Source organism: Pistacia vera, unplaced genomic scaffold, assembly GCF_008641045.1.
Source record: "Pistacia vera cultivar Batoury unplaced genomic scaffold, PisVer_v2 Contig854, whole genome shotgun sequence".
Lineage (NCBI taxonomy): Eukaryota > Viridiplantae > Streptophyta > Magnoliopsida > Sapindales > Anacardiaceae > Pistacia > Pistacia vera.
In genome coordinates, this window is record NW_022196728.1 from 55,090 (window position 1) to 68,184 (window position 13,095).

Sequence of the window (13,095 nt, forward strand, 5' to 3'; positions counted from 1 at the left end):
ATATTAACATAAATAAATGTAAGTTTCATAAACCCTAGGTGTTATCAATTGTAGTCATAAGGGAGATTTTTCCTTACCTTAGTAGTCAAAGCAAAAGACACTCCTCCTTGGCTCCAAAGGTTCACCCTTTCTACCTTATACACATAACCACTTATAAATTTCTCTTTTAACTAAAAGAACAGAAAAAACCAGGGTTTTGAAACTCACCTTAAACCCTGAAATTGAAGTTCTTTAAGTGTGGATGGTGATCTCCTTTGAAAATCAACTTGAAATCCTAAGAAAATTTGAGAATAAAATGCTTGGATTAGTGGCTTTTATGGTGGATTTGAGAGATGAAGAAGAAGATGAAAAAATTGGGGTGTAAAAGGCCGACTACTCTCACTTAAAAACTTGTAAATATTTATTCCATTGTTGCTCTAATGTGATTGGTCAATAAAAGTTAGATATAAGGGTCATTTGGCATAAATTTTTCATATAAGGGAGTTTTGGTCATTTCCACCACAACATAAAGATAAGCACTCATTTAATGCCATTTGACTTCTTTAAAACACTTAACAATTAAGTAATCCCATTAGGTAAACGACTAACTTACCCTTAATGCACTTTTATGGATACTTATCTCATATGGATTTGTATGAAAATACTAGTATACCCTTGGTTACCGTTTACGCCATTTAACCTTATCAATCAACTTTATGACCATTCTACCCTCATTTCTCTTCAATGACATCACCCCTTACACTTTATAATGGCCACATCTCAAAATACATGTAAATTGACCATTTTACCCTTCCATTCAAAAAAGAAAATTACTTGAAAAGGTAAATTTCATACCTTAGGGCATCAGAATAATAACGCGGGTTTTACATTTATACAGTAAAATATCTCTACAGTAAATATCTCTATAGTGATACTCTATATAGGAATAAACTCTACATGGTCATAAAAAATTATTGTCCAAATTTGAGATAGTTATAAATAAGAATAAACTCTACATTGTAATAAGTTATAATTTTTTTAATTCGCACCTTAAGGAAAGTCATCTCCACATAGTAATAATTATCTGTATCTTACAAAAATATATATTGTATGTTACATTAAAAGTTTAAGATGAAATAAAATATTTATCTAAAATTGTTTAAGATAATGATTTATGTTTTAGAGTTGTTACCACATCTTTTAATTTGTGAGTACGTAATAACTCGTTAGCATTGACACTTTCTTGTTGAAGCCAAAATATTTTTAGCTTCTCAAGCATGTTTAAAGCATCATAGCACGAAACTTTTTGTATTTCCATACTATCATCCTCAAGATTATTTTTTTTCTTTTCTTATTAAATTGCAGTATTGATTTCTTCTTTAGTTTAAACATACATGATTTGTTGCTCAGTTGAATGATTGAGGAAAACATTAATATCCATTTAATTAGTACAATGAAGTTGTCGAATCTGATCACTCAATTCTGCAATGACTCTTTTATTCTCCTCATCCACTTCATTGACGTCGAAGATCCCAATTTTGCAGTGCTTAAAACCATTGACAATTGTCTGTAGCTTCATATCAATTGACCGTGCTTCAACTGCATTTGCAATTCTATCAATGACACTTATTTTTGCTAGTTCCAAGACACGATCTTCTATCCATTTTAAAAGTAAACAATTGAAGCGCTGAATTAAAATCCTGATACTACCAAAACATGAATTGAAATCCTAATATTGTAATACTAAACATGAATTATAAAATAAGAAATCAAAACAATAATTTTTGTAACTACACCTCCATTAAGTTATAATCTCCTCACAGTAATAAAATTATTTCATCCCACTATTATGACTATAGAGAGGTTTTACTGTATATAAACCTATTCTTATAGATTGACCCTCTAAAAAGAATGTATTAAAAAAAATTATGGTTGAATTTGTTTGGAAAATGATGTTTTGCTCAAGTAAGCTCTTACACATCTATAATAATAATAATAATGATAATAAAATAACAATAATTTGGTATTTTAGAAAAATTCTTTCATTTATATTTTTTATATGTGTGGTTTGAATATGTGTTCTTGAGATCATGTTAATTTCATTGAAAAAAAATAAAAATTAAATTATATCGTGAACTTAATCTACGAGACAAAAAGAGTATATGTCTTTTGGTATGCTAATCATAAATATGTCATCTCCCAATTTCAATATATGAAAAAAAAAATAACTATATAGCTATGTTTTTAATTGTATTTTTAAGTAAAATTTTGAAAATAGTGTTAGATAGGAGTATTTTAGTCCAAAAAAAAGTATGATTAAATAGTAAATTTTTTTTTTTTAAATGGATTATTAATTGTAAGAAAATGTGTTGTGCATTAAAAAGTTTTACAAAAAAGATTAGTCTTTTAGATTAGATATCAAACGTTGAGATAAATTATTTCACAAGAAGCTTAAATAACTTCTGTTAAAAGGATTAATTTATAAAAAAATCTTATATAATTAACCTTTTTTTTTTTTTTTTTTTTTTTTTTTTTTTTTTTTTGGTGATATGGGATATCTGAACTAGCTTACAAACATCTGGATTAATCCTTCAAAACCCTAAAATAAAGCATCACCCAAACAACTCAGTCAAAACACTACTTTCATATAATTAACTTTTTGTTACAAAGAGTCCAAAGTTGAATGGCAATGGACAACAAACATTGATATGAATTATTCACTTTCGTCCCTTTACCTAAGTATGTCATCACCCAGCCAACTCACTCAAAACTCTTTAAAAAGTGGCCTGCCATTAGGGATGACAATGGGCCTGATATTTTTGGATACCCGGCCTGGCCCGTCTAAAAAGGTTGGGCTTTACTCGGTGTTTGTGGGCTTGGGCTTGGGCTTCGACCTAATTTTAAGGCTCGATCTCGGGTTTAGGTCGGGCCTGGGTGTATCTTCAGGCCCGGCCCAACCTGACAATTTTAGTATTAATTTTACTAAATTATCTTTATACTATATATTTAATTACAAGATTATCCTACATATATATACCCATTTTTTCCGAACCCTAATCTCATCCAATTTGGTAAGTATTAAAAAATAAATTAATATTTAAAAATTGTTTCTAGAATTAAATATATAAAAAAAAATTGAAATTTATAATATTTAAAAATTCATATTATAAAAATGACCAGGCTTAGGTTAGGCCTGAGGTTACAAAAAGCTCATTGGGTCGAGCTTGGACTTTATCTTTCATACCCGTGACGGGCTCGGGTTGGGCTTAGACCTTTGTCATGAGGTCAGGCTTAGGCCTGGGCGAAGGGGTACCCAGTGCCGGTCCCAGCCCATTGCCATCACTATCTACCATACAAAGACAGAGCAATCCACACAACACAACCCCACTTTAGAGTCTCTAACTCTGTTACTTTACCATCAAAATTCAACCAGAAACACAGAGAAATTAATGGCGACAGTGAAGAGAATCAAGCTTGGCTAACAAGGCCTGGAAGTTTCAGTTCAAGGCTTAGGCTGCATGGGCATGTTTGCCTTCTATGGCCCTCCAAAACCTGAGCCTGAAATGATCGCCTTGATCCACCATGCCATCAACAGTGGTCTCACTTTTCTTGACACTTCTAATGTGTATGAACCTCACACCAATGAAATTCTTCTCGGCAAGGTTCACTCTTTTTCTCTCTTTCTTTACTTTCTTGTGTGTTTGCATTGTAAAGTACATAGATTAATAAAAGATGAATTAAGAGGTTGAAGATGAACTAATTTATATAATTTCTAATCAAAACTATAAAAGTGAATGAATAAATAAAAAAAAATCCACAGTTTTAAGAATAGTTAGCCCGTCTAAGCCCATCCAATCCACTAAACCCGCTTATGTTGAAAAAAGTAAGCCCGGCCCAATCCCTTAAAACAAATGAAGCTACCGGCTAGCCCATGGATATTGATCATTATTATTCAATATCTTGTGTGAAATGCAACAAAGCTTAAATCAATCCAAGTGGATAGAGCTGGGCCAAACCAAAGTACATAGAAATCCAACTTTGATAACACAATTTGGATAGTACCAGAAGCTTCATTTGACCAGCAAAATAGTCCTTTTGAAAAACATGATTTTATTAATATACACATGTTTTTTTTTTTTTTTTTTTTTTTTTTTTTTTGAGAACCAAAGTTGCGCCACTGGTCAATCCATTTTCTTGCTCTCAAAATTCCTTAAATAGTTTGGTGGTCAAAAGTTGAGAAATTACATATTTATCCCTTAGTTTTTGTCTACTATTGAGGACATTTGTTTTAAATTCTAGCACTTTGGTCCTTTAACTTAATAGACCTTTAGTTGACTGTTTACTGACGTGAAAATTATATAAACCCATTCTTGCAGATTGACCCTTGTAAAAAGAATGTATAAAAATAATAATAATAATAATTTGGTATTTTAGAAAAATTCTCTCATTTATATTTCTTTATATGTGTGGTTTGACTATATGTTCTAGTCTTCTAGAGATCATGTTAATTTCATTGAAAAAAATAATTAAATTATATCGTGCACTTAATCTACGAGACAAAAGAGTACATGTCTTTTGGTGTGCTAATCATAAATATGTAATCTCCAAATTTCGATATATGAAAAAAAAAAAAAAAAAAACCAACTAAATAGCTATGTTTTTTATTGTACTTTTTAAATTAATTGTTGAAGATAGTGTTAGATAGGGGTATATTCGTCCAAAAAAAAAGTATGACTAAATAGTATAATTTTTTTAAATAAATTATTAATTTTTAGAAAATATGTCGTACATCACAAAGTTTTACAACGAAGATTAGTCCTTTAGATTAGATGCAAGTAGGAAAAACCTCAACAATCATTTAATGAATCAAAGTTGGATTATTAATTACAAATAAATTATTTCACAAGAACCCTAAATTATTTTTGTTAAAAGGAATAATTTATAAGAAGTTTTTATATAATTAACATTTTTTTTTTTTTTTTGGTGACTGGGGCTGGCCTTACGCATTATCTCTATTCTCCACTAATCCTCAAAATCCTGAAGTTAACGATTGGATAAACCTTTTCGTGGCCATCCCTATTTTTATATAATTAACTTTTTGTTACATGAGTACAAAGTTGAATACTTGAATGGACAATACACGAAATATTGACGTGACTAAAAAACCCAAACTCTTTGTTTCCCCCACTTTCGTCCCTCTACTATCCGTAAGGGCTGACCTAAGCATGTCATCACCCAGATAACTCACTCAAACACTATCCGCACAACATAAGTTACACAACTGCACTTACTTTACCATTAAATTCAACCAGAACACAGAGAAATTAATGGCGACAGTGAAGAGAATCAAGCTTGGCTTCCAAGGCCTGGAAGTTTCAGCTCAAGGCTTAGGCTGCATGGGCATGTCTGCCTTCTATGGCCCTCCAAAACCTGAGCCTGAAATGATCGCCTTGATCCACCATGCCATCAACAGTGGTGTCACTTTTCTTGACACTTGTTATGTGTATGGACCTCACACCAATGAAATTCTTCTCGGCAAGGTTCACTCTTTTTCTCTCTTTCTTTACTTTCTTGTATGTTTTGTTGAGTTTCTTCAGGCTTGGCTTGATCATACACCGACTGCGTTTGGATAATGAACAGAGAATTTTTTCAACAATATTAAGTATGTAATATAATGCGGAATTTAATCACTACCTCCGGCCAAATTGTTTAAGTGCTGCAAAAAGCCAAACGTGAATGATCGGTGAGTGAGTGTTTGATAAATATCTTATAACTTATGCCTCCAGAACCTTTTTGTGTTTTAATGATATCTTTTTGATGGAGAAGATGATATCTTTATATATGGTTAGGCTAGAAACTAAGTAACTCTCATCAACTACCTTTAACCTCCCATTAAGGATCAAGAGAGGCAGTTGAGTAACTCCTCTAAACCACCTTGAAATGCATAATTGTGGCATATGGCCACATCAAGTCTTACATTTTTTATTTTGCTCTAATTGCAAATGTGTCCATGAATCCATGTGGTTGGGAAATGAAGGAGAAAAGATGGATGAGATGACGATTTCATAATTTAGACGAGGTTTTGATGAATTTTTTAAGCCAATATGTTACATTTTTTGGGAAGTTAGTGAAATTTTGTCATGTTATTTTAGGCTATGTTTTTGGTTTTGGATTTGTACAGGGTTTAAACTTGATTGTGGTTCGTTATTTGATGTGAATTTGAGCAGGCTTTGAAGGGAGGGATAAGAGAGAGTTGAATTGGCCACTAAATATTGTGTCAGCTTTGTGGACGGCCAGATGAAAATAAATGGTGATCCGGCCTACGTGAGGGCTGCCTGTGAGGCGAGCTTGAAGCGGCTAGGTGTTGATTGTATTGATCTTTACTACCAACATCGGATTGACACTCAAGTTCCCACTGAAGTCACGGTTTGCCCCTTGTTAAACTTTTACTCTGCTTGTTAATTAGTATTATTAATCGGAATCACATTTAGATTGTTATTTGTGCACATTATGATGCTATTAAGTCAGTTAACCAATTGAACGGCCTGCAGCTAACAAGGTTTCTTTTAAGTTTCTTGCAAATTGAATGAATGAGAGTAGTTACACTGATCAGAGGTTTTTCCCAGGTTGCAACCTGAAAATCTGGAGCATAACAAGAAGTTATTTGAGCGTGTTAATGAGATAGCAGCAAAGAAAGGATGCACCACATCCCAGCTTGCACTAGCCTGGGTTCATCACCAAGGAGATGATGTTTGTCCAATTCCTGGAACCGCCAAAATCGAAAACTTCAATCAAAATATTAAAGCGTTGTCTGTGAAACTAACTCCAGAAGATATAGCTGAACTTGAATCCATTGCTGCGGCAGATGCTGTAAAGGGTGAAAGATGTATGAGTAGTGACTTTAGTAGTTATAAGGACTCTGAAACTCCTCCGCTGTCTTCATGGAAAGCTTCTTAGAGGCATGCAGCCATGGATATTATGCCTTCTCCACACTTTTATCTAGAAGTGTGTTGCATCTCTTCATTTTGTATTTTGTTGTGAGATAAGTATTTTGTGTGAAATTACTATGTTTGATATGGATAAGAGCAAAACTGTGCGATGTTTTTGTTAGAAACTAAATAAAGATGCGAGGGCGACTATTATATAGCACTGTAGAGCATATTATAAGTTTTACATTATAAGGTTGCATATTTTACCTTGATGTATTGATACTTCATTGTACTGTAGCAAAAGCCTGATGGGAGTTATAAATAATTATTTTGGATTTATTTCATTTGCCCTATGTAAGATCGCTTAATATAAACACAACCGTTATTATTGAAAAATACTATATACTTTGGTTGTGTGACGTGACTCACGTCACCTCACAAGGTGTCCCTGCCCCATCGGATTTGCGCTCCTAGGGACTTGGGATCTCGAAGGAGGGTGATAAATTTTGAAAACAAAACTGGAAATTGAAATTTGAATAAATCCAAGTACAAATATTGCATCAGAGTGCTCCAGAGTTCCACAAATCAGCAGATGAACATGAGTTAGTAGGCCAACCTGGAGCGTAGTGTAAGCTCCGCACAAACCCTGTACTCAATCTTGGGTCATGGAAAGCTTCTTGAAGCCATGCATTAAGAGATGAAAAAGAAGAATTTATTTTGCTGTGAGAATAAGTATATTTTGCTAAATTTGTTCTTTGTTTTTTTGTTCCTAGTTTCTAGTTCTTTTTCTTCTTTGTAGAGTTTGTGTGGTCTCTTTGGACGTTTGAATCTCTTTTTGTGTTTCTGTTTACGAGCCTATATGTTTCTTTGTGGGTGTCTGTGCCTTTTTTGTTTACCCTTAAGAAATTTAGTATGTAAAAATAAATCCAGAAAATAAAAATAAAAAAGTTTGAAAAATAAAGAGCAATTCACGACAGGGTTCATGTTTTTTGGCTAGCGGATAGGCTTACTTTCTTTGGCTGCTTTTTGGGAATTAATGAGTTTGAATAATTGATCTTATAATAGGTCTATAATGATGTCATTGTTTTTGCACCATTGTTGTTCTTGTGTCTATGTTTCATCTCCATTTGGTTTTCTTGACTTGTATTTTTCAAAACCTAGGAATATGAGAAATTTGAATTTGACTCAGTTCTAGGAAATTGAAAGAGGGATTGGATTTGGCTTTCTTTATTTTGATATCGATGTCTCTTTCTTTCCTTCTTTCTCCTTGTTTCCTTGCACTCACCACCAAATCTGACGCTGACAACTTGCCTAAAATGGTTTGGTTTGGTTTTAGGAGAAAGGATTTTAGTCGCATTTTTAGGGATTTTAACATCGGGGTGTTCTTTATCATTTTTACAAACTTTTTTTTTTTAAATTTTAGTTTAATCCCCTAAACTTAATAAAACCCCTAAAACGCCTCTAATAATTCGAGCCTAACAAGCCGAGCCAAGGCAGGCTTGAACTTGGCTCGTGCTCTCTCACGAATCGAGCTGAGCCGGCTCGATTCTAGACGAGGCGAGCCGTTAACGAGCTGAGCCGAGTCGGCTTGCGAGTGGCTCGCTTTGTTGAACAACCCTAGTTATATCGGTTGGACCGGTTTTTTTCCAACAAACCATCGGTCCAACCGGTATAACCTGGGATTGCTACAATAAAATATTAAAAATAATAAAATTAGAAGTAACCCTTTTCAGCTTTTCACTTCTTCCTTTCCCATTTTTATTAGACAAAACCAACGCTAGTAGAGAAGAAAAAAAAAAAAAAAACCATTAAAAATTAAAATCTGTATTTTTTTTAACATTTCTATTTTTGGCATGATGTTAATATGATGATGTCACGGTCCGACCCGTATGGTTGGACATTTCTATCCGTAAAACCCGTGACCTTGTGGCTTGGCCGGGTTGCCCCCAGGGTTGGGTTTTAAAACCTTGATAAACATACGAAGAGTCAAAGACAAAGCAATCCACAGCACCACTCATTTGTGTACCTTCAGTAATTTCCCAAATTTAGAGGCTGAAAAGGTTGTTTCACAATTCGATGCGAGCGTTAACAGTCAATAATAATGGCCACCATGTGATAGTCACAATTGTCTGGAGATCTTCATATTCCACCATCACTCTTTCCATCTTCGTCATTCACTTTATTTCTCTCTCACTCCTTCAAAAGGTTGAACCAGAGGAGCTGATTGACGATTATTGGCCTTTCGAATCAAGAAAATCCACTGTGAAAAACATGGGGGAAGCGTCGAAAGATGTCAATACCTACATGATGGGAGTTTCGGGCATGGGTGGAGTGGGGAAGAATACATTTGTGAAGGAAGTTGGTAGGAAAGCCATGAAGATCTCTTATTTGAGAGGTGGTTTTCGCAGAGGTAACGGAAACTCCAGACATATTTTTTGAATTGAAAAATCGTTTTCGACTGTGAAGGTTTAGGGTTTGACTCTGTGAGTTGATATTAGAAACAAAATCCCCAAATGTGTTATGAGATTATTCTCTCTTACTCCCAATTTCAATCCGATAGTTTTGTTTTTAGAATTGTTTTTTACCAAAGAACTTTTTGTTTCATCTCTCTGTTTGATACTTCGTATGTTTGGCTGTGCAGGGATGATGATTATCTCTCAAATCTTCTTCTGTTAGATAACACCATACGTGTGTTAGCATCCCGACTCACCACTGTAATTTCTTTCCCTCACTGTGCTTCACTTATTATAATCTTCCAATTCTTCATTTTAATTTCTTATTTTGTCTAATTTTGTGCAGTATCTGTGTAGAAGAAGACCCGGGCATGTTCAACCCCGTAACTTCTCATCGCACGATGTCAAAGGTGGATTTTTTTATTTTTCTGGGTAATAATTTGATTCGCTAATGCTCTCTTTGGTTGCAAAGAAATTAAAAATTTTATTTTAACTTGATTGACTTATAGATGAACTCCCTCTTATTGAGCAAGAAGGGATATATTCTGAAATAATGTGCGGGGGTTTTTGATTGCTAGGATTGCAACTTATTTTGGTTATCCACGTTTTGGTTTACCTTTCATGGTTATGAGAATTGTTTTTCTACTAGCTTATGTTATTGAAAGTTGCTGCCTTTGAAGGGTTCTTAACTTAATCTTATGATTTGCTAAAATTAGGAGATGATTGGAATATGTGACACGCTGTGTCACTTTTGAAATCCAATTATAAACAAACCGAAGCATATATTAGCCCGTTATGCAATAGATGGTAAAGATTTGTTCTTTCTTCTTTAATGACATTATTGTTAAGATTGGAGATTGTTTATGGACTGCATCTGATATTTTAATTTTGGCTTGGAGTGGCAGATTTCTCCTTATGAAGCATTAGGATCCAAGAATTCATGACAAGCCGAGTATTTGGCTAACCGAACTTGGTCGAGTATGGCATTCCTTGTTCGAGCTCGAACTCAAGTACAGGAAGGCATACTCGGACTCGAGTTCGAGCTTGTGTTATCAAACTTGAGCTAATTGAATTCGAGTATTGCTGGATTAGCTTCAAAATTCTGGATCTAAATTATACTCAACTCTCATTCTCTCCATCCATTTCTCACTCACAAAATCCAAACCTGCATTACAAGAAGCTGTTAAAACTGCCAAAAAACTATATTCATCCAGTACAAAACTTCTCGCATCAAATAAACGAAAAAGCTCAAGTACTGAATTTTCTTGTCGCGCATAACTAGCTATCATAGCATTCCACGCAACGATATTTAATTCGCTCAAATTCTCATAAAAAGCCCTTCTTGCATCAAACACAAGCCCAGCTTTTCCATATCCATCAATCAAAGCGGTTCCCACAATCACATTCTTGTCCAAACCCACAACAACAGAATGCCCATGAACCACCCTGCACTGCTTCATCACCGCTAGCTCTAGACACGCTGTGCATTGTGGACCCCAGATCACAGCTCCTCATATCAGCAAACACTGATAAAGAATCCAACAACGAGAGTTCTGCGTGAAACACACGATCATTGCCGTGTAACAGACCTTGTCTCTGTTTTGAATTTCATCGAACCCCTGTTGGCATCGTCCGGGGAGAAAAAGTGAGAGCAGAAGTTAACGAGAGCGGTGCCGCAGAAGGGTTTGTTTTGGAGGGAGAGTTTGAGAGAGAGTGGAGGGAAAGGCCAAAGGAGAAAGCGTGAGAGAGAGCTGCAGGTTTTGAACAGGGAGGCTAAGGTGCGCTGATTGTTGATTAGGAGGTCAGGTTCAATGGTTTGGTGAAGCTACTCAAAATCAAAAGTCAAAAAAGTGTAACTGTGCATACTGTTTGCTTCTTGCTTTATGAAAAGGTGGAGAAAGATTAGACATTGGAATAGTGATGTTAACAGTCCTAATTTGTATTATTAGTATAATGTTATAGGTAGCCTTGGATATCCAGATTGCACTGTCTGGATTTGGATTTTGGATTTGTTGTATTTGTGATAGTGTTATTTGGATTTCAGATTTTATTTTGTTATTGGGTTTATAATTTTCAATTTTTTTCAGGTCTGATCAGCATGATGTCATCATACGGAGGTCAACATGATGACATCATACTGAGGTCAACATGATGACATCACTGGTCCGATGCACTAGTCGGACGGCTCAATCGCTCGACCTGGGACTCGGCCCCTTGGCTGGGTTACACCCAGGGTTGGGTTTCAGAACATTGATAAAGTGTTACAATTGTATCAATTATAAAGAATATTAAAAATGAATATAAATATTTTAGTGCATGTTATAACCAGTATACTGTTATGATAATTATATTGTCGTGAACCCCTGAATTAAATTCCTGGAATTGTTCCTAAATTTAGGCCTTGACAGAATGAAAAAAAATTGAATGAATCATGGTTATGTCCCTAAATTTACTCCACATACTTTGTAAAAACTTTATATTTTTGGTAGCTTTTAAGTTATGATTTTGCATTCCTGTGCAGGTATAGTTATTGAATCACTTGGTTTGAAATTACTACATGATGTATGCAAGGAATGTGGAGGTTTGTCCATTGCCATTGCTACTGTAGCGAGAGCATTGAGGAACAAGACAAATCAGTTTGAATGAGAAGATGCTTTGTGAGAACTGAGAATGCCTTCCCCAACCAAGTTCATATGTGGTTGGAAAATGGATATTCAAATGTTTTGTTGAGTTACAATTACTTAACAGGTGATGGAACTCAAGAAAAATTTTTAAATTTCTACTCTAATGGAAAATGATACTTCTATGTCGGACTTCTTCAAACATATCATGGGTTTGGATATACTTGAAGGAGGTTAACCTTACAATAGAATATGCACGAAATAGACTAGATAAAGTGGTTGGTGAACTCATAGATTCTTGTTTGTTACTTGATGAAATAGACTAGATAAAGTGGTCGGTGAATTCAAAAGACCCTTTTTTGTTACTTGACAAAATAAATTAGATAAAGTGGTTGGTGGACTCAAAGATTTTTGTTTGTTATTTGACGAAATAGACTAGATAAAGTAGTTGGTGAACTCAAAGAGTCTTTTCTGTTATTTGATGAAATAAACTAGACAAAATGGTTCGTAAGCTCAAAGACTCGTGTTTGTTACTCAGTGGTTCTTCCAGTAAACGATTGTGATGTTGCCTTAACGATTAGCTTTTGGCCTAATGTTTTAGACTGTTCAGACCTTGAGTTTTTATGAGTATGTTGGTTCTTTAAAAATCCTGGATAGTTTTTTCCAAGGTGTGGCTACCGTTGTTGCAGTCCTCGATTGGTCTCTTGATAAACCTTCAAACATTGTGTTAATGTTTGGATTATAGCAGGATTTAAAATGTTGCTATCATCTGAGAACTGAAGATACTCAAAGTCCTTGTCCTTAGCCTGCGAGATTCTTGTTATATAAGAGTTGAGTAATAGGCCAATTGACGCCACTAATCTTGTTAGATTCAAGCAATTGGGAGCAACTAGAAGTTATTGCAGAAAATGTAATATCAAGCTTATTTCGATTAACTGTATAAGGGAGTGCTCTGTTGAATGGAAATGTAATATCAAATGATGAATGCTCTGCTAGATTTAGATTTTTGTTTATGCACATTCTCGATTTTTAACATGTAGAAGTGTCACTGATTTTGTTCCTCTTTTTGCATCTATTGTTTTCTTGTGATAAATTTTTTTTTATCGGAATTTC

General features: G+C 34.5%; 1 protein-coding gene, 1 long non-coding RNA gene and 1 pseudogene across 2 annotated transcripts; all 3 read left to right on the forward strand.

The window, feature by feature from the left end:
- The first annotated feature begins 5,297 nt into the window (after positions 1 to 5,297).
- LOC116118683 lies at positions 5,298 to 6,613 on the forward strand (annotated as a pseudogene).
- LOC116118676 (probable aldo-keto reductase 2) lies at positions 6,493 to 6,960 on the forward strand. The gene is made up of 2 exons (XM_031404656.1): positions 6,493 to 6,502; positions 6,593 to 6,960. The coding sequence occupies exons 1-2, from the start codon at positions 6,493 to 6,495 to the stop codon at positions 6,934 to 6,936; spliced, it is 354 nt and encodes a 117-aa protein (XP_031260516.1). The 3' UTR covers positions 6,937 to 6,960.
- A 2,098-nt stretch (positions 6,961 to 9,058) lies between these two features.
- On the forward strand, positions 9,059 to 10,258 carry LOC116118684. The gene is made up of 4 exons (XR_004126197.1): positions 9,059 to 9,318; positions 9,550 to 9,622; positions 9,708 to 9,771; positions 9,871 to 10,258. It is a non-coding gene; the product is annotated as an uncharacterized LOC116118684 (long non-coding RNA).
- The last annotated feature ends 2,837 nt before the right edge of the window (positions 10,259 to 13,095 follow it).